Here is a 23,968-nt window from a genome sequence, read left to right on the forward strand (position 1 = left end):
CTTAATCCAGAAACAGGATGGGAAGATAATGGCTTTTAGAAGAGCATTTGTAATAAAATTCACATGCTTTGTGAAAGAGGTAAGAATAAGGGTCAGATTTTGTGTAAAGATCTTTTGTTCCTAAGCCTGAAGGCCATAGATAACTGTAATAATAGATTTGAATGAAAAGACAACCCACAGAATGAGAGGACATTTTTACGGATCATATTATCTGAGAAGGGACTTGTATCCAAAATATATAAAGAACTCTTACACTTCAACAATACAAAGACAGACAACCCATTTAAAAAATGGGTAAAGAATTTGAATAGACATTTCTCCAAAGAAGATATACAGATGGTCAATAAGCACATGAAAAGATGCTCAACATCATTAGTCATTACGAAAATGCACATTAAAACTACAGGGAGATACAACTTCATACCCATTAAAATAAAAAGGACAATAACAAGTGTAGTTGAGGATGTAGAGAAATTGAAACCCTCATCTATTGCTGATGGGATTATAAAATGGTGCAGCCACTTTGGAAAATAGTTTGGCAGTTCCTCAAAAGATAAAACACGGAGCTACCATTTGAGCTAGCAATTCTATTCCTAGGTATATACCCAAGAGAGCTGAAAACATAGCCTCTTAAAAATTTGTCCACAAACATCCATGGTAGCATTATTCATAATAGCCAAGAAGAAGAATCAATCCAAGTGTCCATCACCTGAAGAATGGATAAATAAAATGTGGTATATCCTATCAATGGAATATTATTTGGCAACAAAAAGGCATATAGTACTGACGTATATTACAACACAGACGCATCTTGAAAACATTATGCTAAGTGAAAGAAGTCTGATAGAACAGACTACACATATGATTCCATTTATATGAAATATCCAGAATTGGCAAATCTTTGGGGACAGAAATTAGGTTAATGGCTGCCAGGAGCTTGGGGCTGAGGCAATGTGGGGAGTGACTGCTAAGGGGTGTGAATTTCCTTTTGGGAAGATGAAATATTCTAACACTAGACTGTGGTGATTGTTGCACAACCCTAAGAATACGCTAAAACACACTGGACTGGACACTAAATGGGTGTACTGTATGGTATATGAATTGTAGCTCAATAAAGCTATTGTAACATTTAGAGAGTTGAAGTGGAGAATATTGTTTGCTACTGTTACTCCTTCATTTGATTCTTTGTGTTCCATGTGTGTGCATTTGCTTACATGAAAATATTTTGGAAAGTATTGTTAGCTATAACGGCACCTGTAAGTGACTCAGTGAGGGTCTGAGTGCCAGGCTTTGTGTCTGGTGCTAGGGGGACCTTGACTGCTGAACGTGATGCACCTCTTCTCAAGGAGCCAACAGTCTGGTATTGTGTTTTCTTTAAAATCAGTCCTAGCTATTCTATAAGAAACAAATTGGCATCGTGCATGTTGTACGTTGAGATAATCTTTACAGAGAGTAAATTCTGTGTGTTTGGGGTGGGGTGTTTGGGGCCTGGGGGTGAGGAGAGGAGGGGATGGAATTCTCTGTGAAGGCAGTCAGTGGGGGCAGACGTGCAGAAGGCTGTGCGTATGTGTAGGTATGGTGCTTTCCAGCTTGAATGTTGTCATCGACTCCCATAGCCTGCAAAGTAAGGTCCAAACCCCTCTTTAGCCTGGCGCAGTAGAAGAGGCTCCTCCAGTTTCCATACAGGAGAACCCTCGTGGTGGCCGTCTGATTGGAGGGGGTGGAGGGACGACTCATGGACTTGTCTTGAGCCTGTCTGCATAGCAAGCAGAGTTTTACATATAGTGAGTATTGATTTGAGGGGCCTTGGAAGTGAAAGCCCAACAGCCCCCCAACACCTCTGTTAACGGGGTCTTTTATCTGCCTGTCTCGTACTGCTCTTCCACCTTTGCCCTGTCTACTCCAGTGACTCAGTGGTACCATGCTGTTTCCCAACACCGCACGTGCCACTCCTTTGGCCTGCAGGATTTTGTGTTCTGGTAGACTCCTGTTCATCCTTCAAGACCCAGCTGGAGCACAGTCTGCTCCATTAAGCCTTCCTGAAAGGCATGTGTCCTTGTGCTAAGTGCTAAGCCACTTCTTGCCTCCGTTTCCTCCTCTGTAAAATGAGACTAATAATAGTACCTACTTCCTAGGTAGTTGGGAGGACGAAACGGATTCATGTACATAAAGCTTTTGGAACACCTGCCAGCACCACGCAAACACTCCTAATTGTTACCTATCATCCTGATGTTTAATTTCAGGCAGAGTGGGTGGCTCCCTCCTCTTTGCTTCCTCTGCACTTGCATGCACTTCCATTACTAACAATGATACAGGTGGAAAAAATTCACCTGTAAATTCCCTGAAAAGTCTCCAGTTTGTCCAGAACTGTATAGATAAGGTTGTTTGTTCCATGTGTAGGCTGGGGAGTGCACATTTACCCCTTTTATAGTCATTCCAAGGAGTCTTATTTTAGGAAGGAGATTAGACTGAATTACTAAGAGCCCCTTCTACTGTAAAATCTTCACTGCCTCAAGGAGCTTCTGTCTGCTGAGATTCTGTGTATGAGTGGGAGGGGCGGGGGCAGGGCATGGGCTCATGGACCAAGGGGACTATTGTGGAATACATAATGGGCTTGATTTTCCCGCTCTTCCTCCCTAACTGCCTCATGGCTCTAGACCAACTCGACTCTCACCCGAGGGAGATGAGACGTGCTACATCCAAGATCTCAAAATTACGATTTATTTCATTACACACCTAAAGGTGTTAGGAAAAACTGTTTAAATGTAATTGTTCACTGATTCAGAGATGCCAACTTCTTCAGCAGTCCTTGAACCTCGTTAAATTTTTTTATTTTCATTTTTGCAAGTGCAGAAATGATGGATGCCACTTTATATCGTGGGGTTTCCTCCTCCTCTTTACATCCAGGAGGAAGACATTTGCACTTGTGTTCGCCCTTGCCTTTCTGTTTTCTGTAAGGAGCGTATGCATAAAGGGCTCTCTGGATGTCACCTAGTCCATTACTCTGCAGCCTGCACCTCTGAGTGGAGACTCTGGCGTTAGCCTGCCCTGAGCTCAGCTGTACCTTTGAAGTGGAGGGCCGGCCTTTCATCTTTGATTATTTTCACTTAATGACAGCCCAGCCTTTGATCAGCTCGATTTCCCTCTTTCTTTCACTTCATAATGAGTCACTTGGAGGTAAGGTGAGACCTGAGTAGGCTCCAAAACGACCGCAACTTTTATGAGCACAATGGTTGTTTGACCTTCATATCTTAAGTAAATATACCAGAGGGAGTCAGCCCTTCCTGGCCTCTCATTGATAAAATTTGCTCACTGGATAATGTAAACTTAAAAAGAGAGGAGAGGGTAGGGAGGATCCAGAGAAGGAGAAATAAACTGTGAACAACATCTGCCTCCCCCAAGGTTTTGTTTAATTTGGGGAAACCCCCTTCATCTTCACATATAAAACTTCTCAGCATCATGGGGAGCTATCATGTTCTGGGAACACCTTAAATTCTACATGCTGGTGGAGTATTTGTTTTCACTTTAACTTTTATGACTTTTTAGTTTATTATTTAACAGTCTCTTTTCCTGGAACTTGGTAAGGATACAAAAAATTCTCCTTGATTGGATATAATTTTTGCATAAGGATCTTAGGTTTTCTGATTAGTATTAAAATCTGGGGAATAAATCTGCAGTAGTCCCTTTAAAAAGCAGCTCACAGATTCACATATTTTTTGGTTGTGCTGCACACCATTACTATGCCATTTTTCTTAATATGAAATAAAAATACGTTTTGATGTTAAATACTTTTATCCATATATGAAATTACCTGTTTGTCTCTCCAGTAAATCTTCAGTTATTCTCTCAAGCTAGTTAGTATACTTTTAGACTTCAGTTCCAATAGTCTCTTAGTTTTTGGTTGAGGAATGCAAACATCTTTTAATAATAGCTTATGTAAACTATAATTGCTGAGTAAAATTTGTCCGTAAAAGGACTCCATAATATACTGCATACTGTGAAAAACCCAACATAACTGTATGTTAGCTTGACACCAATTTAATGAAGGATGTCATGTTGCAATTTTTTAGAATTGGTTTGTTTTAACATAGGGTAGGTTTCATTTGAGTCAGCTTTTTTTTAATTTTTTTAAAAGATTTTATTTTTTCCTTTTTCTCCCCAAAGCCCCCCGGTACATAGTTGTGTATTCTTCGTTGTGGGCTCTTCTAGTTGTGGCATGTGGGACGCTGCCTCAGCGTGGTCTGATGAGCAGTGCCATGTCCACGCCCAGGATTCGAACTGACGAAACACTGGGCCGCCTGCAGCGGAGCGCGCGAACTTAACCACTCGGCCACGGGGCCAGCCCCTCATTTGAGTCAGTTTTAAATGACTGTTCAGAATTTTTCTTCTATCAGTGTGCATTATGATTTGAAATGTTTGATATTTGTTCATCACACCTCAGATGTTACCCAGGAAATATCTATTGAATGGACGTTGATTAGTCGTGGATAGTTGAAGCTCTTGGCACAACCTCTGCCACTGAAACAACAGTTGACTACGTTACTTAGTTTGAAGAAATGAGTTTTGTTATCCTGAGTTTTTTTCTCCAACAATAAAAATAATCTTAGAATATTATAAATCTCAGCTGACAATAACGAAAATGTGGATGTAGAAGGTTAGACTTTGTTAGATCAACCCGTGGAACTTAAAACACAGAGTTTTACTGTGAACTCAATCTTTATTTTTCCCTCATATGTTCATAAGCTAGAAAAAAAGTGTAGCTTCTGGCTTTTTAAATTCATACAGTTTCTCAGTTATAAAGAAGAAAAGATCAGCACTGAGTACTGAGAGAATTACGAGGAAGAAGGTGAGGACGGCCTGTTTTGAAAGGGTAGGTGTGTGTACCAGCTGAAATGCTTTTCAGGTTCTCTGGTCTTGTCTTAAAATGTCTCTTGGACTTGCCTCTTCTCCACCCTCACAGATATGAATATTATTGACCCTCCCACCCCCCAAAACACACACATGCATCACTGCCCCTTCCCGTGGCTCAGGTGTGTCCATCCAGGTAGCCATCCGGCATAGTGTCATTAGACCACCTGTCTCTGAAGTGTCATGTTAGCTGTGCCAACACTTAGAGTGGCTCCCTTGCCACCTCAAGTCTAACTGTTCTCCCTGTGTTCAAAGCCCTTTATCATCTGACTCGTCTATTTAGCCTTAAGTCTTTTTTTTTTCCTGCTTTTTCTCCCCAAATCCCCCCAGTACATAGTTGTATATTTTAGTTGTGGGTCCTTCTAATTGTGGCATGTGGGATGTCACCTCAGCACGGTTTGATGAGCAGTGCCGTGTCTGTGCCCAGGATTCGAACCAGTGAAACCCTGGGCCGCCAAAGCAGAGCATGCGAACTTAACCACTTAAGCCCCAAGCCTTAAGTCTTTAGTACTAGAAGAAATGAGCCCTTTGTTCCAGTTGGACCGACAGTGCACGCATACGATGCCGCTCTTGTTCTTGCTCCCCATTTATGCATATGGTTGTCCTCACCTGGAATGCCCATGCCCACCATTTCCAAGCGTCCAGATTCTATCTATTATTCAGATTCCACTCCTGTTACAGCTAGTTGATATCTTCCACATATAGAATGTCCATAGCTTCTCTCTCTCTCTCTCTCTTTTTATTTTTTAAAAGGAATGAGTTTATTTTTATCCTCAGATTAATATTTGGAAACTTTCTCCACTTTAATTCCTAATATGTTAATTATCGATAGATATTACCCATATAAGCAAAAGCTCTTTGTGGTCCTCAGTGACTTTTGTTGTTGTGAACAGCTTTAGTGAGATATGAGTCACACACTGTACGCTTCACCCACTTAAGGATCCTCTCTTTGATTTGGCGTTTGTCATGTTCTTCCTTGTAGTTATTTATCTCCAGGACTTATCACTCCTACTACAGTAAAGTCCCTCGAGGCAAAGACCAGATCTGAAACATTTTTGTGTTCTCCTTAGTTCCTGGCATAGCACCACAAACATACCAGGTGCTAAAAAGCTTTTGAATGAACCGTATCCCCTCATTCTTCCCACCCATTCTAAATCCCATACTTTCTTTAGGTGGGGCTGGAGTCAACATTTAGCAATTAGCCTTTAATATAAGGGCTCTGTGTGTCAATTTGTGGGGTGATTCGGCAGGAATACAAGTTCCGCTTATCTGTCATTTGGGGATGACGACCATCTCAAGAAGGGAGCGTGGGTGGTGGCTTTCAGAGCAAATGATGACAGACTAGGCTTTGCTCCTCAAATCCACAACAAGAAAGGAAAGGAGAACCTGAGGAAGTAACTAGGTCTAGGAGGTGGCCTGATGACTTACCAGCTTTGTCAAAATGCTTGTAAATACTGCTACAGTTAGCTGACATGATAGCCACAATGCGTGATGCAGACAATAAGATTTACAAATATTTTAAGATAGTGAAGACTAAGGATGCTGACTTGCCAAGGAGGAACCTGATCAAGAAAGTAGACTTGTACTCTAGACCAGAGCTGGAAGTGAAGGGATGTTTTAGACAGATGAGAGGGGAGACAGGAGACAGGCCCAGCATGAGCAGTGGAGTCTGGGAGGAGTGGTGAAGACAAGGAAAAGAGGGGTAAGTGAGGCTAGAGAGAGGGGCTGTGGACTTTCTTCCAGCAGTCCAATCCATCAGGGACTTTAATTTCTCATGATGGGAGGCTGGGTGACCATGCTGGAAGACATTTTGCCCAGGGTGTGAGGTGATGTGAGAAGAAATAGCTGAAAGGATGAGGTTAGTGCCAGTAGCTTTTATTTGCCCGGACTGTATAGCTCACTTATTCAATAAATATTTATTGAACACTGGCTTTATTACAGGAAGAGTTAAGCCAGTCCCTGATAATATTGGAGGTTTTCATATATTCTTCTTTCAGTCTTTTATATAACAATGTTGTGTCCCAAATCAGACTTGTGCTGATTTGTAATCTGAGGGCACCATGTTTTGTCCAGCTTAGCTGTACTATCTTGCATAGCAGATAAAAGGTACTTAATCACTGAGCAAGAGATTGCATGATAATGACAAGACACATACCCTCATATTGTTACTACCAAAGGGAAAAGGTTACTTTTTTATAACAGAGAAATCTGTGAGCCCCACCCTAACCGAATACTCAAGCTTAGTTTCACCAGCAGTGGGACAGAGTGGCATCAGGTGGCCTGATGCAATGCAAGGAAGTGTGCATAATATCACCTCTCTATTATTCTTGTCAGAAATGTTCAACTTGAATTTAATCATGAGGAAATGATCAGATCACCAAAAATTGTAGGACACTCCATTGGTCTGAGTATTTAAATATGTCAGTGTCATGAAAGAGGGAGATAGAAGTTCCTATAAATAAAAGGAGATTAAAAGAGACATGAGAACTACATCGAACAGCGTGTGATTCTTGATTGGATCCTGGATTCCGCCACCTCCCTGCCCCTGGGCCCCCAAAAAAGAAATAGGTCAATTGGTGAATTTTGAATATGGATTGATATTAGACAATCACAGTATATCAACTTTAACTTTCTTGGGTGTGATAATGGTTTTGTGGCTGTGAAGGAGAATGTTTTTTCTCTTAGAAGACACTGGTTGAGGTATTTTGGGGTGTGATATGGCTACAAGTTACTTTAAAAAATTATCGCAATTATAGCCAGAAAGTATATGCGTGTAGATAAAACAAACTGACAAAATCATTTAAGGAGCAGGGATGGGATGTGCATTGTTCATTCAACTTTTTGGTAGCTTTAAACATTTTTGGAAATAAAAACTTGGAAAAATAAAATTATTTACTTAGCTCTTTCAGTGATAAAATTTACAAAATCTTCATTTAAATTGCTCGTTTTACCAGTCTTCATGGTTATTAGGCACTTGAATTGTGTGCATGCCTGAGTTCTTAAAGCTCCTTTCACTCCCTCAGTATTAGGGAGCTTTTGAACTTTGTGTCGCGTTGTAATCCTCGGAAAATTCTCAATGTGGCTTCTGAAACCAGCATGTTTAGCAAAGATAAGTAATACAGTGAGCTAATGCATCTCTGTGGGACAGCAGAACGGCTTTCTGAGATATTTGACGTAAGATACTTGTCTCACCCCAGCTACCTGCCCACGTCAGCTCTGTCTGGGGTTTGGAGCTGATAATGAGATTTCCTATTCGGAATAGGTGGGTCCACTCATGGCCTTCAGCAGTCCACATGCCAATGTGAGTGGCTCCTGGCAGCCTCATTTTATTCCTCAGGGTCTGGACTGGAATATATTGCAGAGAACAAGATTGCCTATATATCTTTTTTTTTTTTTTTTTTTTTTTGGAGGAGGATTGGCCCTAAATAAATTACGGCCAATCCTCCTCTTTTTGCTGAGGAAGACTGGTCCTGAGCTAACGTCCATGCCCATCTTCCTCTACTTTATACGTGGGATGCCTACCACAGAGTGGCTTTTTGCCAAGCGGTGCCATGTCCACACCTGGGATCCAAACCTGTGAACCCTGGGCTGCCGAGAAGCGGAACATGCACACTTAACCGCTGTGCCACCGGGCTAGCCCCTGCCTATATATCTTATGAGAGACAGTAGCCAGCATGATGGTATTGCTCAAAAATCTGAAGTTTTTGAGTTGGAGGTGGGCACTATGAGAATGTCACTTAGGACTCTGCCATGCAGCTCAGCCCAGCCAGATGGTATCAGAAGAGGTCCTCTTGGGCTGGGGCAGCAGGATGCCTTTGGGTTGGGTTTTGAAAGTGGGGAAGAGCATGAATTGGCCAAGAGGCATTCTGAACGCATTCCAGTGGGGAGAAAGGTGAATGTAAGCAAGCAAAGGAGGTAAGGGTGCCTGTGTTGGAAGGAGGGGATGCTGGTTTTCCAAGCACCAACAACGTGCTCGGCTCTATTCCAGTATCGTGTTTAATCCCTGAAATAGCTCAGGATTTGGGCCCACTCCCCAAATTCTCTTTTTTTTTCTCCTCCAGTGATCAATGACTGAATCTAAGACTCAACCCTCCCAAGGCCTCTGGCCCAGTCATACCCTCCAGAATGTCCTTCAATTAAAGAATGTTTTGAAAAATGCAGGTGCTAGCATATTACCTTGGATGTTTAACCTGTTGCATGCCAGAGAGCTTAAAGAGAGTTTCTTTTGATGTTTTTACTCACCTTTTGGAGAAGCGATACCATTTCCCCCTAGCTTAATTTCTCTGTCTCATGGCAACTGGAGTCCCACAGGAAGTGGCTCCACTGTTGAAGGGTTAGAACAAGCCTCTTTTTGGCTCCACCTCATTCAGTGATTCCTTTTAAACACTTATAAGCTCCACCCAAGAAGAAATCGAGCCCCTAGCAAAGTGCCTGATTCCAGTACCGTCTGCAAACACTTTGCTTCCAGAATTCTCCTCCTTCCCATGACCGGTAACATGTTGCAAAATTAGATTTGCAAGTAAATATAATGACGAATTTCTGCCGGCCTCAGAGTCTTTTTCCATTAAGGAGGGTGCTGGGTGCTTGGCAGCAAAGGTTCTTGAACTGCTGTTATCTCCTTGGGGTTCTGGGGTTGTGTTTCAGTGCTGGGGCCTCAGACAGGGACATGTGACGGCATGTGATGTGTTGTCCCGATGTGCTAACATCCAGGCGACACAGTGCTTCCACCTGCACGAGTGCACGAAGAGCAGAGCTTGAACTCTAGTGAGACCAGCTGCCTGATTTACTCCGAGCCCTCTGCAGCCCCGTCAGAGCCACAGGCCAGCGTTGAAGGAACAAGGGTAGAGGTCGGTGTGGCTGTTAGGTCTGGTTCAGAAAACCAAGCATACAGACAGGTGTTTCATCTTTTTAAAATTCCAGTATGATTTATGAAGCCAAAACCCAACCTAACACCGAGATCTGCCGATCTTCGGCCTAGTTATGTGACTGTTGGGTACTTCAACTTTTCTTTAAGCTGAGATGCTATGTATAGTAAGACATTAATTTGAGCCCTCTTACTTTGTGATAATTTCTCGCAGCTTACAATATTACATAATCTATGAAGATACAGTTCAGTTATAAAGTGAATTCAATAGGGTAAATGAGCTATCAGGGACTTTTTTTTAACTCTGAGCACAACAAAACTATTTTAAGTGGTGTAGAACTTGCTAATTAAATGAATAGCAATCAATGGATGTGAATATAACAATTTTTAACTTACTTTAAAATATTTTTAGTTAGGCTTTTTGATATTCAGATTAACCTTTCTAGTCAATGTATTAAGAACATTTTAGTGTCTATTCAGAATGGGTATTGAGAATTATAGACGTCTTATCATTTCTTTGAGATTATTTTTCACCTTTTCTCCTCTAGCCCCCATAGAATTGGAGATATTTAAAATCATTGGGGGCTGTAGACATTGTTTAGCCCTCGTGCACCAGCAGCGTCAGCACTGCCTGGGAACAGGCGCCACCTGGACCTGCTGAGTCCCAATATGGCTGGTCCGGGGGCCCTCCCCTTCACCTGTGAGTCACAGAAAGCGCCCCGGTCTCTTCCTGTGTGCTCGTTTGTGTTGAGGCACAGCACGAGACTCTACACTTTTCCTGGTACCGAGCCACAAAGTCCCCTCTCTTTCAGTGCCAACCCATTGGTCTCCTCTCCTTAGCGGGTTCGAATCTGCGCATTAGATTGCTTCCACCCCGCCCAGTCTCACTATGTTAGGTTAGTGGATAGATGAGCCAGTGGAGCTGCTTCCAAAGTAAAGAGCTGTATCCTTTGAGTCAGACCTAGGTTTCAGTTCTCTCCTTGCCTCCCCCCTCCCCTCCCTTCGGCTTCCCTCCTTCCATTAGTCTACTCACACTGCCATTACGAAGGACCACAGACCGCGCGGCTTAAACGACAGGCATTTATTCTCTCGCAGTTCTGGAGGCTGGAAGTCCTCGATCAAGGTGTGGGCAGGGTTGGTTTTTCCGAGGCCTCTCTCCTTAGCTTGCAGACGGCTGTCTTCTTCTTCACCTGGCCTTCCCTCTGTGCATGTCTGTGTCCTAGTTTGCTGGACTACAGCCCACTCATATGACCTCATTTTACCTTTATTACCTCTTTAGAGAGCTTATCTCCAATACATTCATATTCTGAGATACTGGGGTTAGGACTTCAACATAGGAATTTTGGAGGATGCAGTTCGGCCCATAACACTCCCCTTCCTGTCCTTCCTGCTCTTCCCTTCCACTCTCTCCTTTGTCCCTTCACCTTCCGTCTTCCACTGCCCCCTCTCTCCCCGTCTTCATTCCCATCCTCCTCTCCTCTTGCCTCCCCCTCAGCTGTCTTCCTCCCACTTCTTCTCCTTAACCTGTGAAGCATCTTGCACAGCTAGAAAAAAATCTGAAAACTGGGGAATCTAAATGCCAGCTCTTCTATTAATCAGCTTTGTGACCTTGAGCAATTCACTAATTCTTCAAACATGAGTTTCCTTAGTTGCCATATGGGAATTACTCTTTCCCTCTTCCCTTACAGGACTACGTCAGGAAAAAACCAGAATAATAGCTCGTAGTTTTACATACTTTTACAATGAAATATATTAATATAAGAGACAGGAAAGCGCTGACATAGTGTAGTGTTTATGGATTATTTGGATTACTTGAAATTCTAATTAAAATGGCGGATGTTTCAACTTCACGAGTTTCACTGTGGTGGTGTTCTCCTTAATTCTATCATTAGCAGTCAGCAATATAGGTCGCAGGGTTTTTTTTTTTCCTCTCAAAGATCTCATTGTTGCCTTAAAGAAAAGACTAAAGCTGCTCAAACCAAGCTCAGTCAGGGGTCTGTACTCAGCATGGCCTCCCCCGCCTGGCTGGCTGGACAAGAGTGACCTTTCGCCGAGGATTGGGCTCCAGATGTAAGATCAGGCTCTGCAAGTTTGGAGCCGTGAGGCTGGCGCTGCCTGAGAGAGACAGTGGGAGAGGCACTTGTGTTGTACCTGGAGGGGTGATGCGAAAGGGGGCTCGTCACTGGGTTGTTGAATCTCATGCAGTCCTTGTACCACCTGCAGACACCTCGTCACACCTTTTCTCTCTGCTGGCTCGCCCGGGTTTCATGTGTTGCCTAACAGCCCTCCTTTAAAAACAAGGGAAAAGTTAAGCAGAATGGGGATGGCCACAAGTTGAACTATTTGAAAGAGGTTGATTTCACTGTCTTCGCCCCAGCTGCTAGTCTGTGAGACAAAGAAGTGTTATTTGAAAGAAAATGAATATGCTCTGGCTGCTGGAGCTTCTGCCCTGCATGGTCATGAGTTTGTAAGATGCAAAATGGGGTGGGAAATGTTAGCATGCAGTCATTTATCAGGTGCTCTCTTGACGGTAGGGTGAGGTCAGTCTGGTCACCGTGGGCTGTGGTCAGACGGGAGACGTATCCACGTAGCTGAGCAGCTGGCGTGGGGGCCAAGCGGTGGTTTTGCTTCTTTGATTCCGTAGGTTCAGACACAATGAAAGGGGCGGGGAGGGGAGTAGAACGTAAAGTCTTGGACACAGCAAAGGTTTAAATTATGGCAGAAAACTCTCTGTTGGGTGAGGCACAGAGATTTTTCTAAAAATCTATCCTTAAAAGTTATAGTGAGATGCTTTTTAGTCTCTTCCTACCTTCCTCTTCTCCATTAACATGAAGACACTGTCATTTCAGCCTTGTGCTGTTTGACTAATCTCTGTAAAATGACAATAAGTGCCATTATTTTGATTAATTACTCTTGAGTCATGCCACTGTCTTGAATGCGGTCACAAATCCCTGTCTGGCGGTCGGCCCCCGGGATTGGTGGGAGGCGCTGTGATGGGGAGCGAGGGACCCATGTTCCAGCCCTGCCTCTGCTTTAACCTTGAATCGCTCATCTCTCTGAAACTGAATCACTTGCCTCAGCTCCGTGCTGAAGGTCTGGGCCTGGATCATTCAGTTCTAAAAAGTCGAAGATGTATTTTGTGGACAAGATTGCATTGATCTCAGGTTTCAGTTGACTACTTATAACTTTCTTGTAGTAATTGAATAAATGAATGAAGCTAGAACACTGAGGATGAGAAGTGTGCTTGAGTTTTAACTAAATCTGCTTCCATTATAAGGTAAATTATTAGTTAAGAGTACTTAGTTGAATCAGCTTTTTCTCCTACTATGTGAAGTGCGTCTTGGAAAAGTTTGGTCTTTCTCAATCGGCAATTAAAATAAGACTCAGCTTTGGAAGATACACGTTACATAGGATGTAGACTTTGAAGCCAAAGTTACGCCGTCAAGGTGATCTAATTGAACCATTTAGTTTTACAAATGAAGAAACTGACGCTGGAAAGGCGAGTGCTGTCTTGGAGTCTCTCCAGTTAGGCTCCATCCTGCATCCAGTCTGAGATGGTGAGAAGGAAACAATCCTGCCTCTGAAACTATGCCGACTGATTATAAGACAAACTTCAATCTCAGCTCTATTAAAATGTAGGCAATAAGGAGTCATACTCCTTGAAACGAGCTAAGAATGGGATTCCGAAATTAGGCCGCATATTCCTGGGTCTCTCCCTGTGCCCTGCTCACGCCCTCTCCGTTTCGACTTTGAAAGCAAGATTTCCTTCCAGTATTTTTCACAGGAATCATATAGCACATTATGAAACTAAGTGGTTTTCTTTTTTCCTTTCTCTCTGTTAAACGTTTTACAGTGAAATTAATATATGCTGATTCTTGTGAAGTCCTGGGCCAAAATCTTTGCTCATCTTTGATTGGGAGAAATATTTAAGGAATATTTTTGATCCATATATTAGAACTGCCACCATGACTGAAAATAGCTGTTAAGTAATTTTTGTATCTCTTAGGCATTTTTCTTCAGTAACACATACCTAGATAAAATTATCTTCATTGAAAAGGCCAAATACATTTTCAAAATAGGGCTTCTTTAGTTATAAATTTAAAAGAAAGTTAGATTGACAATCGTACCTGAAGCAATTTAAGAGACTTAAAATCCTGGGTTACTCAGACACCTCAAATCTCCCTTCTCCTGTTTATTTTTGACAAAGAAAGATAAAATGTTTCCTCCTTTTCCAATTACCAAACATTGTGAAATTTAGAATACACATTAGTACAAAAGAAAAAAGTTTTTTACAACCCCAGGATACGTTCCTTTTGGTGTCTATTTTTTCCTCCCCTCGATGGTCAGGGTCTGTATAAATTTCATTATTTGTTTTCCTGGCAGTATCTTTGCAGAGCCTTCAGGGTATAATGGGCACTCAAACACACACTCTGATTAAAAGCTGAGCTGGGGACTGGCCTGGTGGTGTAGTGGTTAAGTTCACACACTCTGCTTTGGTGGCCTGGGGTTCGTGGGTTCAGATCCCAGGTGCGGACCTATGCACTGCTCATCAAGCCATGCTGTGGCAGTGTCCCACATGCAAAACAGAGGAAGACTGGCACAGATATTAGCTCAGGGACAATCTTCTTCAAACAAAAACAGGAAGATTGGCAATAGATGTTAGCTCAGAGCCAATCTTCCTCACAAAAAAAAGAAGAAAGAAAAAAGAAAAAGCTGAGCTGGAGCTTCATAGAACTCTGATGAACCAAGTGCATACATAACCTCAAGTGGTTCTCTGCTTTGATTATTTTGTGTGTGTGTGTGTGAGAAAGATTGGATCCGCACCTGTGAACCCCGGGCCACTGAAGTGCAGCACGTGAAGTTAACCACTATGCCACTGGCCTGCTTTGATTTTTTTTAACTTAATAAGTATTCTTTTTTTTTTTTTTTTTTAAAGATTTTTTTATTTTTTCCTTTTTCTCCCCAAAGCCCCCCGGTACATAGTTGTGCATTCTTCGTTGTGGGTTCCTCTAGTTGTGGCATGTGGGACGCTGCCTCAGCGTGGTCTGACGAGCAGTGCCATGTCCGCGCCCAGGATTCGAACCGACGAAACACTGGGCCGCCTGCAGCGGAGCGCGCGAACTTAACCACTCGGCCACGGGGCCAGCCCCCTTAATAAGTATTCTTATAATTATCTGACTGTAACATAGTAGAGAGACATAGCTATAATAATGAAAGGTTTATTTTTATTTCAGGGAAAATTAATGAGTAGCTTGTTCTTATTTAAGAGTTGTGTGTGAAAAATCTGGGAGAGAAAAAAAGATCTAATGATACTGGGGTCTTCTGTCATCTTCTTATAAATACATTCTTACTGTGGAGGAGGAGGGTAACAGCTTTATTGAGAGATAATTCACATACCATACAATTCACCCATTTTAAAGCATACAATTCAGTGGATTTTAGTGTATTCGCAGAGTTGTGCAACCTTCCCACAATAAATTTTGGAACATTTTCATCATCCCCAAAAGAAACCTTGTAGTCATTAGCAGTCACTTCCTATTCCCCCTCTCCCAGCCCCCAGCCATCACTAATTCTACTTCCTGTCTCTATGGATTTGCCTGTTCCAGACATTTCGTAGAAATGGAATCAGACAATATGTGGCCTTTTGTGTCTGGCTTCTTTCACTTAGCATATTGTTTTCTGGACTCATCCATCTTGTAGCATGAATCAGTACTTCATTCCTCTTTGGCTGAATAATACTCCATCGTGTGGATAATACCACATTCTTTTGTATCTGTTCATCAGTTGTTGGATGTTTGAGTCTTGTCTATTATGAATAATGCTGCTGTGAACATTCATGTAGAAGTTTTTGTGTGAGTATATGTTTTCTTTTCTCTTGGATGTATACCTAGGAGTGTAATTCCTGGGTCATATGGTAACTCTGTATTTAACCATTTGAGGAATTGCCCAAATTGTTTTCTACAGCAGCTGCACCATTTTATATTTGCACCAGCACGAGGGTTCCAACTTCACATCCTTGTCAACACTTGTTACTATCTGTCTTTTGATTATAGCCTTCCTAGTGGCTGTGAAGTGGGAGCTCATTGTTTTGATTTGCGTTTCCCTGGTGGCTAGTGATGTTGGACATCTCTCCATGTGCTCATTGGCCATTTTGTGTATCTTCTTTGGAAGAATGTCTATTCAGATTCTTTCCTATTTTTAGATTAGGTTATCTTTTTATTGTTGAGTTGTAAGAGTTCTTTATATAAATATGTTCTTTAATAGATCTTTTAAAATTCCTTATTCTGTGTCATCTTTGATCTTTATTGTACCCTAAAATTCCATAACCTGGGCTCGCCATTGCATTGCATCATTTATTCATTCAGTCAGTATTTACAGACCAACTACTGTGTGGGAGATACTGTGCTCTGCGCTCTCAAGTGTATAAAATAAATCAAATGTCCTTGCTTCAAAGAGTGCCAAACACAGTAGGAAGGGAACTGCCACGTTGATAATTTCTTTGGGTGTTCCCAAGAAGAGATGATTTTCAGGCATCAAGACAACCTGAGGAGGCGGCATTTTAAGTGGCCTTTGCAGGATGCGTAGGATTTAAATACAAGAAGATCCGGGGAAGAAGCCAAGTAGAAATGGATCTTCAGGGGAGGCAGCGAGTTCTGTGGAATGGTAACTAATCTAGTTTAACTTTTTAGAGCTGAAACTTTCAGAGCTTAAAAAGAGGAATATTAGAAACAAAGACCAGAAGGGTAGCTGGGACCAGATGTTGATTTTGAAGTTTGAAGCAGTCTGCATGTTTGGGGTTAGCATGGGTTGACGTGCTCAGAATGGGGCCTTGGAGGGCTACGTTCACAGAAATGTGTGGGGTGATCGGGGTGGGGGTGGCTGAAAGCACAGCTGTGTGTCAGTCTTGGAGACTGACGTGCATTAGAAGACGAGAAAGCCGGTAGTTAAGAAGCTCCTGTGAAAATTGTTTAATCTCATGGTTTCCAAATTTATTTCATCATGGATTCACCTCTTTTTGTAAACATGTAACATCTGAGGTACATCCTTTGGGCTTTGCTGCCTTAGTTTGGTATTACAGACGTCGTAATTTCGTAGTAAATCTTGGTTGGTTGGTTACTTGATCGATTGCAGGATTGTGGATCATAGAATTGGATAACTGATTCTAAGGGCTGAAGGAAGGTTAGATATTGGCGAGTCCGTCCCCTCACTGTATGGAGGCCTTAGAGGGGAAGTGCTTGCCCATATTCATCTAATCCTAAATAAAGGGAGTGTGTCCTCCAAGTGTCTTGACTCCCAGACCAAATGTTCGCCTCAGTTTTACTACAATAATTTTAATCTTCCTGTGCCATATGCACAATAATAACAACAAATCCTGCTCTACAATACAAGATGTTGTGCTGGGGGCTCCTTAGGGTGGAGGGCTAAGGATCAATGAAGGCACAGAACAGACCAGACCTGTTTCTACCCTTCTGACTGTGGGTTCTTTTCCTTCTGCCCCTAGTTCCTTGCTCTAAGCCCTCTGTGGAGCTTGCACAGGGTTTAGTGGGAGGTGTTTGTCTGGTAGGCAGAGGGCGTGGGTTCTTGCCCCAAGTTGCCCTGTTAACTGTGTGACGCTGAGTAGGTCACCCCAGTTTGAGGGCACAGTTTTCTCTTCTGTCCAGTGAGGGAATCTATGTGTACAAGGGCCCTTCCAGCACTAGCAACATGCATGTCCCCATCACCTCTAGGGGGTCTCACCTCTAGGGGGTCTCGTAGAGTTATATCGCAGCCCCCGGGGGAGAAGGACCACCTGTGGTTCCTCTGTGGGTCCTTTGCCCCCCAGATGAGAGATCCTCGGTGTTCTCAAAGAATTCCTGTGGACTTTCTTCTTTCTCTGTTAGGCTTCAGCAATTCAGTCTTGAAGATAAGCGGTGCATCCATTTGATAAACTTAAAATGCAAACAAGTGCGAGAACTTGAACAAGGATGGAAATTGGGGGGTGGAGTGGGCGTGTTCTTTTCACCCCGGGAGTTTTGCTTTTTGTGTAACAGTGTCTGCTGCTGTGAGGAGTGACTCTTCTATTTTGGAGTGATTTGAATTTGTTGCTGTGGTGGTGGTGTTCCATGGCAACTGCGGTTGCCACACATCTGGCATCTGATGAAGTGGCTCCCAAAACCCAGGGGTCCACACAGAGCCCGAGCTCCCCTCATCCTGCTGTCCTGCCAAGGCTGTGGGGAGGCGCTGGGCGGAGGGCGCTGTGGCTCTGTGCCTTGTTGCTGAGGTTTGATTTGCAGTTGCTGAGTTCCTGGGGTATCATCAGAGTGCTCCAGCAGTCAGCTGGGCTCTTGATCTTTCCATTGGAAACCGCCTCTTCCCTCCGTGGGGGAGGAGAGTAGAAGGGAGGATCATATTTGCAAAGAGTATTTTCTAATTTATCGAGGTATAAATCTTAGCACTGCTTTTGTTTGTTTGTTTTTTTAAACCAAAAATCACTAAGCAGGAAGTAGAGGTCAACCAGAATCCTTCTGAATTTCTGAGTGTAGCAGGCCAGCATAGGGTCTGTTTTTTAGGTATTTCATTTAGAATGGAAAGTTCCAGTTTGCTTTGGGGCCAAAATCCCTAAAAGAAATCCTGCCTGGAGGTGTATTATGGGTCACTGTATATTTGCTAGTTTATATCTTGGTGACTAAACTGGCAAATTTTTTATTTTTTCCTGGTAAACATTCAAGAAGGTTTTTTCCCTCCCTCCTTTCCCTAACAAAACCGTATTTGTCATATGCGTAAGAAGCAGACGACTGTTAACACTGTCCACACATCTGTGATGATAGGAAAATGAGTGGTGGCAGACAAAGATTTCCTTTCTTAGGTACCACAAGGCCTCAGATGAAGTTGACTTTATCCTAATATTACTCTCAAATTGTGACCACGTGGAAACAAAATTGGTCAGGCCTTGGAGACCAATATGAGCAGCACAACAAAAGGGTTATTATTTGCGAAAAATTTAGGTTTCCCCCCATATGACTTAGAAGGTTTGAGGTTTTCTCTTAAAGTAATTATTACCTTTGTTTATAAATTTCAGAAGGTGTACAATGTTTATTATAATAAAGGATCATGCTTATTTTAACTCATAATGAGGCACAAAGTTATCGCCTGGCACAAAACCTTTTTAAAACAGGAATGAAAAATACCAAGATGTCGAATCAGATGAAAATGTGAACTCTAATTTGAAAAATGTTTTGAACTGCTCCTGTGTGTTAAGCTCGCGACAAGTTATATGCAGAAACTTTGTGCTGGTCACAATCATAATATTTTTAGTGTGCCATTTTTAGTGGACTGTAAGAATAACATGTTTATTTCCCATTAAACAAATGTATTTTTATTTCTTTTAACTTTGTGGGCAAATATGTGAATTATTAACCCATAAATTTTCCTCATTCTTTAAAAAAAATAACATACCAAACATGTAATAAAAATGTAACAAGCAAGAAAAGTGAGTTTGGCGTCGCGTTCTAATGAACCCTGGGTTAGGTCATTCTCTTACAGGTATGGGGTTGAATACCCATAAATCTAAAGACCTTTAAGGTTTTAAATTAACTTTTGAGATGGTTTATGGTCAATACTTTTTCCCCTCTGTTACTTTATTGCAACTTTTAATTTTAAACGCTACCCTAAAGAGTTATTGAAGAAATGGTGATTATGTGACGTGATGGAGGTGTTAGCTGACGCTATGGGGGGGCAATCATTTTGCAGTGTCTAAATGCAGTAAATCAATATGTTGTACACCTTAAACTGACACAATGTTCTATGTCAGTTATATCTCCATAAAGCTGGGGGGAGAAAAAGAGTTATTGTGCTAGAAAAGCATGTTCATGTAAAATGTCTCATGCTTGGCAGCTAAGCTTGTGCTCGGACCGTGTGCTGAGAATGGCAGGCAGCCCGTCATGCTGCCAGAAACTTTCCACTGGGAGTAGTTTTGCAAGGGGCCAGGTGGGCGGGGGAAGCCGGGGCGGGGGGGCGGGGGCTGAGGTGGTGGCGTTTCTCCTGCTTGGTGACTGCATCATCTCTCTTTGCGTAGGTGAAGCTGCTCTCAGGGGCGAGCCCAGGATGCAGACCCTCCCTGTGGCGTCTGCCCTCACCAGTCACCGCACAGGCCCCCCGCCCATCAGTCCCAGCAAGAGGAAGTTCAGCGTGGAGCAAGGGGACGATGACCTGGACTGTGAAAACGACCATGCTTCCAAGATGAGTCGCATCTTCAACCCTCATCTGTAAGTTCCCTCTTTCTGAAGTGTGGGCGCTCTGATTCTGACTTTCACGTACTCAGTGCCGGGGCCGTATTTCTCTTGCAACTTTGTGCCGCCCATGAAGTGAAAGGAGGATTAGTGCTCATCTGCCAGGAGGGGGCATTGAGCTGATTGTAATAACTTGTGGAGAGATGACATCTTCCTTCTTTCCAGCTTCCTTGTGTGGCCATTCGCGTGTTTTCCCCACGGGCATTGACTTTCCCTTAGAGCTTCTTGGGTGGTTGTCTGAAAACTTTGCCTTTTCTTGCCTATACCCCACTGACTGTTGTTAGGAGAATCAATCCTTGGTGAATGTCTTTACGTGCCGGGGAGATGGAAGGAAAGGTTAGCACCTAAGCTGACTTCTGCAAAATGTTTTACTTAGGAGTCCAGAATTGTACATATTAAGAAGTATTAATTCCCACCTTGCGTGTTCACAGTGTAACATGAGACCCTCCCAAAGCAGGAAAGATGGCCTTTTGTGTTTATGATAAGGTGCTGCTCATCACATCTGATCTGGGAGCCTGTTCCCGCCATTGCAGAACCAGTCTTGGGGCCAGGGGACCTGGGTGCTGGTTCTCAATCTGCCACCAACACTCTACAATCATTACTTGAGTTGCTATAACTTTCTGGGTCTCAGTTTCCTTATTTGTGAAATGAAGGGGTTGAAATGAAAGTTCTCTTAATCTGTGCACCATTACTGTGTTTATATTTGGGAAACAGCTTGCTTCTGTGCACTATATTCTGGCTTCCCCTTTGCACTCTTCCAACACATGCATGCCTCGCGAAGGGAGTGGAATGCTTTTTCACATGTTTTCAGGACTTGGAGACACCCAGCCAGCTGTCTGGAGAGTCTGCTCTGGCAATTGTGTCGCCAGTTGGTATTATCAGAGTCTGGGGTCTTGTCAGCAGGGGTGAGGGAGCCCTGATTATTGGAAGGAGTAGTTTTGCATGTCCAGGTAAAAAAGTCCCGCTCCTTTTCTCCTTATCTTTCCCAAGCCTGTTCCCCAACTGTGAAATAATGTTTTGTAAGTATTCACGATGCTCAGCTTCCCCAGTTCTGGTTCTGAGGATGCTGCTCTCTCCGGCAGGAACGGGAAGCTCAGAGAGTTCCTGTTTCCTCATTGGAGGAGAGACCTTGTGCAGCTCGAGGTAGCCCTTTGCTGCCTCAGCGCCGGCAGTCCTCGGCATTCCACGCATTCCAGCCTGCTTGGACTGTTGTGTTCAGTCATAAGACACACTGACAGAGGTATTTATCCTCAAATAAATCGCTGTAGTGTTAGTCAGAGGCTGAGCCCGCAGTCTCGGAGCCCTGGAATTTGCTACAATCAGGAATCCAGCAACAAGGCCCTGCAAACAATGAGCCCTCGCAAATGGGAGAGGCTCAGGGAGAGGCTCATCGTTGAGATCCTGGGCGCTCAGCTGTTTGCAGTTCATTGTTTTCTTACTAGGAATTTCTTCTTCTCTCACATCCTCTCTTCCCCAAACCCAAATAAGAGACATTTGGTCTTTTTTTTTTTTGGAAGGAAGAGGGAGGCGGCCCTGAGACAGTATGTTTTGTCATCAAACATGCCTTAGTTTAGATCCTAATTCTGCCACTCACCAGCTGTGGAACCTTGGACTCCCACTTAGTTTATCTGGGCCCGATACCCTTATTTGTAAAATGGTAATGATAATGGCTCATGGATAGAGCTGTTGTGAACATTTGAGTTGAAATACGTGAGGAGTTTGGCACAGTACAGTACTCTGCTGATGGCAGCTCTTACTTTTATTATTAGTAAGTCCATTATTCAGATATGGGTAACGATGACAGAGAACGAGAATACTGTTACGCTGAATTTAATGTGTGCGAGTGTGTGCACTTAGGCAGCATGTCTGGGCTCAGATCCCAGCGTCTTCATCTCTGTGGGAGTAACCATTGCTCCTTCCTCGTAGGATCACTGGAAGCCTTTAGTGCAGCATCTGGTAGATAGTAAGCACTCAGCTTCAGTCACTGGTATTATTAGAATGTTACAGCATTTAGAAAATGATTTTTAACTCCTTGGGTGTTTCCAGATATGACCTTGAAGTACAGGTCTGTGATGACACTATAAATAATTTAAAGTGTAAATAATAGAATTGCTAGATTTCACATGCAACTCGCAATTGATGTCATCCTGCAAACTTTGAGGAAAATAGGAACAGCAGCACCCCCCTGGGCCAGACTCCGTGGACTGAAGGAGGACACGTGGTCAGTTCCTTCTGGTGTCACTCGTTCACCAATTCATTTCAGTAACATTACCAGTGTTTCTATGGTGTTTTCTAAGGGCCAATGACAGATTTCACATGCTGCATCTCTTACTTCTTCGTGTTGTAGGGTACTTAGTACGGTTGTTTGAGTTGATGAAATAAATGTTACCTGTTTGAGCAATAATGTGTTCCCTCCTTTGTATTTATATGTCTAAGACATTTTCTGTAACAAATTACAGATTCATAATTTTTAGGAAAAGAACGGTCTAGTATATTTGTCTCTTTAAGGAGATTACAAAATGGCTTTTGCTCCTTATCTTCTTAGAACATGTTAATGTTGTGTAATGAAAATGTGTTTTGCTTATTTTATCACTAAAGAAATCACAGTAATTCTGGGAGGAGGAGTGTTACTGAAAAACAGTTTTGATGGCTAGCTAAGAGGGTCTCAAAGATGCATGCTTTGGCTGCATTTCATTACAGCTATCACATGGAGATATTTTCCGCTGGAGAGATGGCGAGATTGAGTGGCTCTGAGCCAGAGCAGGAAGCTACAGAGAGTGTGACTAAATTTTATCTGATTTGATTTGGGAAGGAGGAGGAGGAAGAAGAGAGGTTTCCTTAGTGATTTCTCCACAACTTAGAAATTGAGAATTCCTGGGCTCTTAGTCCAGCCTCTTCTAGCCTGGGTCATTTGAACTCTTTATTCACTTTCTTGTTGAAATGGTGACCCCGAGAAATAAATTTGTTGTTGTTCTTCTTGTTCCCTAAGAAAAGTGATAGGGACATGAATGTCTTCTTTGGAAGCTGAAAAGTACTCTATCTGCCACTTAGAGAGTGGATTAAGATATGAGGCGGAGAGTGGGGCGAGGGTGGGATTCATCTCGTGGAAATGTCAATGAGTAATTGTTTCTGTGTCCCTGTGTGTTCACGTGTGCTGTGGTCAGGAAGAGCTCTCCCTTTCCCCCGTCTGTCTATCTGTCATCCATATGGACTAATGGATTCCTATTTTATTCAGTGAGTTGTAGCTGTCCCTGATTTGGCAGATAGCCGCTTCAACTGGCTCCTGGGTCCTTGTTACACGCTTCTTTTTTTTTCCCCCAGCACCTTCTTCTTTTCCTGCAAACAAGATGCTCATCTTATAATCTACCTGCCCCAGTCGTGGAATCAGCCATTTCTCAAGGGGACCCTGGTTCCTTTTCTTGGGGAATATTACGTAGAAGCCAAGATCTGGGTGCTAGGTATTACTGTGGTGTCATTGACTTTACACTAGAATTGTCTAATATGGTAGACACCAGCTGCGTGTGGCAATTCACATGTAAAAATAAAATTAAAAATTCAGCTCCTCAGTTGCACTAGCCACATTTTAAGCTCAGTAGCCACATGTAGCTAGTGGCTACTGCAGTGGGTAGCACAGATACAGAACATTTTTGCCATCACAGAAAGTTCTGTTGAATAGCACTGTTTCTAGGCCTTTCAGTGGAAAGAGATGGGAAATCATGCGTTCATGTTAACACTCCAGTTCTAGTCCAGCCCCACAGAGTTTGTCCTTGCCCACACCCATTCCCTATTTGTGTCTCCCTGGTTCCCAGCAACGTCAACACATTTACTTATTGTTCAGCCCTTCAGTTTCAGAATTGCTATGCCCACGCTGTTTTAGAAAACAAACCTATTAAAAGTTAAAACTATGTAATCATTTTGCAATATAAAT

General features: G+C 42.9%; 1 protein-coding gene across 6 annotated transcripts in view; it reads left to right on the forward strand.

Annotated features, from left to right (window-relative positions):
• VGLL4 (vestigial like family member 4) overlaps window positions 1-23,968 on the forward strand; it is a 142,396-nt gene that overhangs the window by 82,655 nt on the left and 35,773 nt on the right. For all 6 annotated transcript variants that reach the window (XM_046641524.1, XM_046641526.1, XM_046641528.1 and 3 more), the window contains one exon: window positions 19,827-20,016. In XM_046641524.1, the coding sequence (XP_046497480.1) occupies window positions 19,827-20,016 (190 nt within the window). The remainder of the gene's footprint in view (window positions 1-19,826; window positions 20,017-23,968) is intronic.

This window comes from Equus quagga, chromosome 1, assembly GCF_021613505.1.
Source record: "Equus quagga isolate Etosha38 chromosome 1, UCLA_HA_Equagga_1.0, whole genome shotgun sequence".
Taxonomy (NCBI): domain Eukaryota; kingdom Metazoa; phylum Chordata; class Mammalia; order Perissodactyla; family Equidae; genus Equus; species Equus quagga.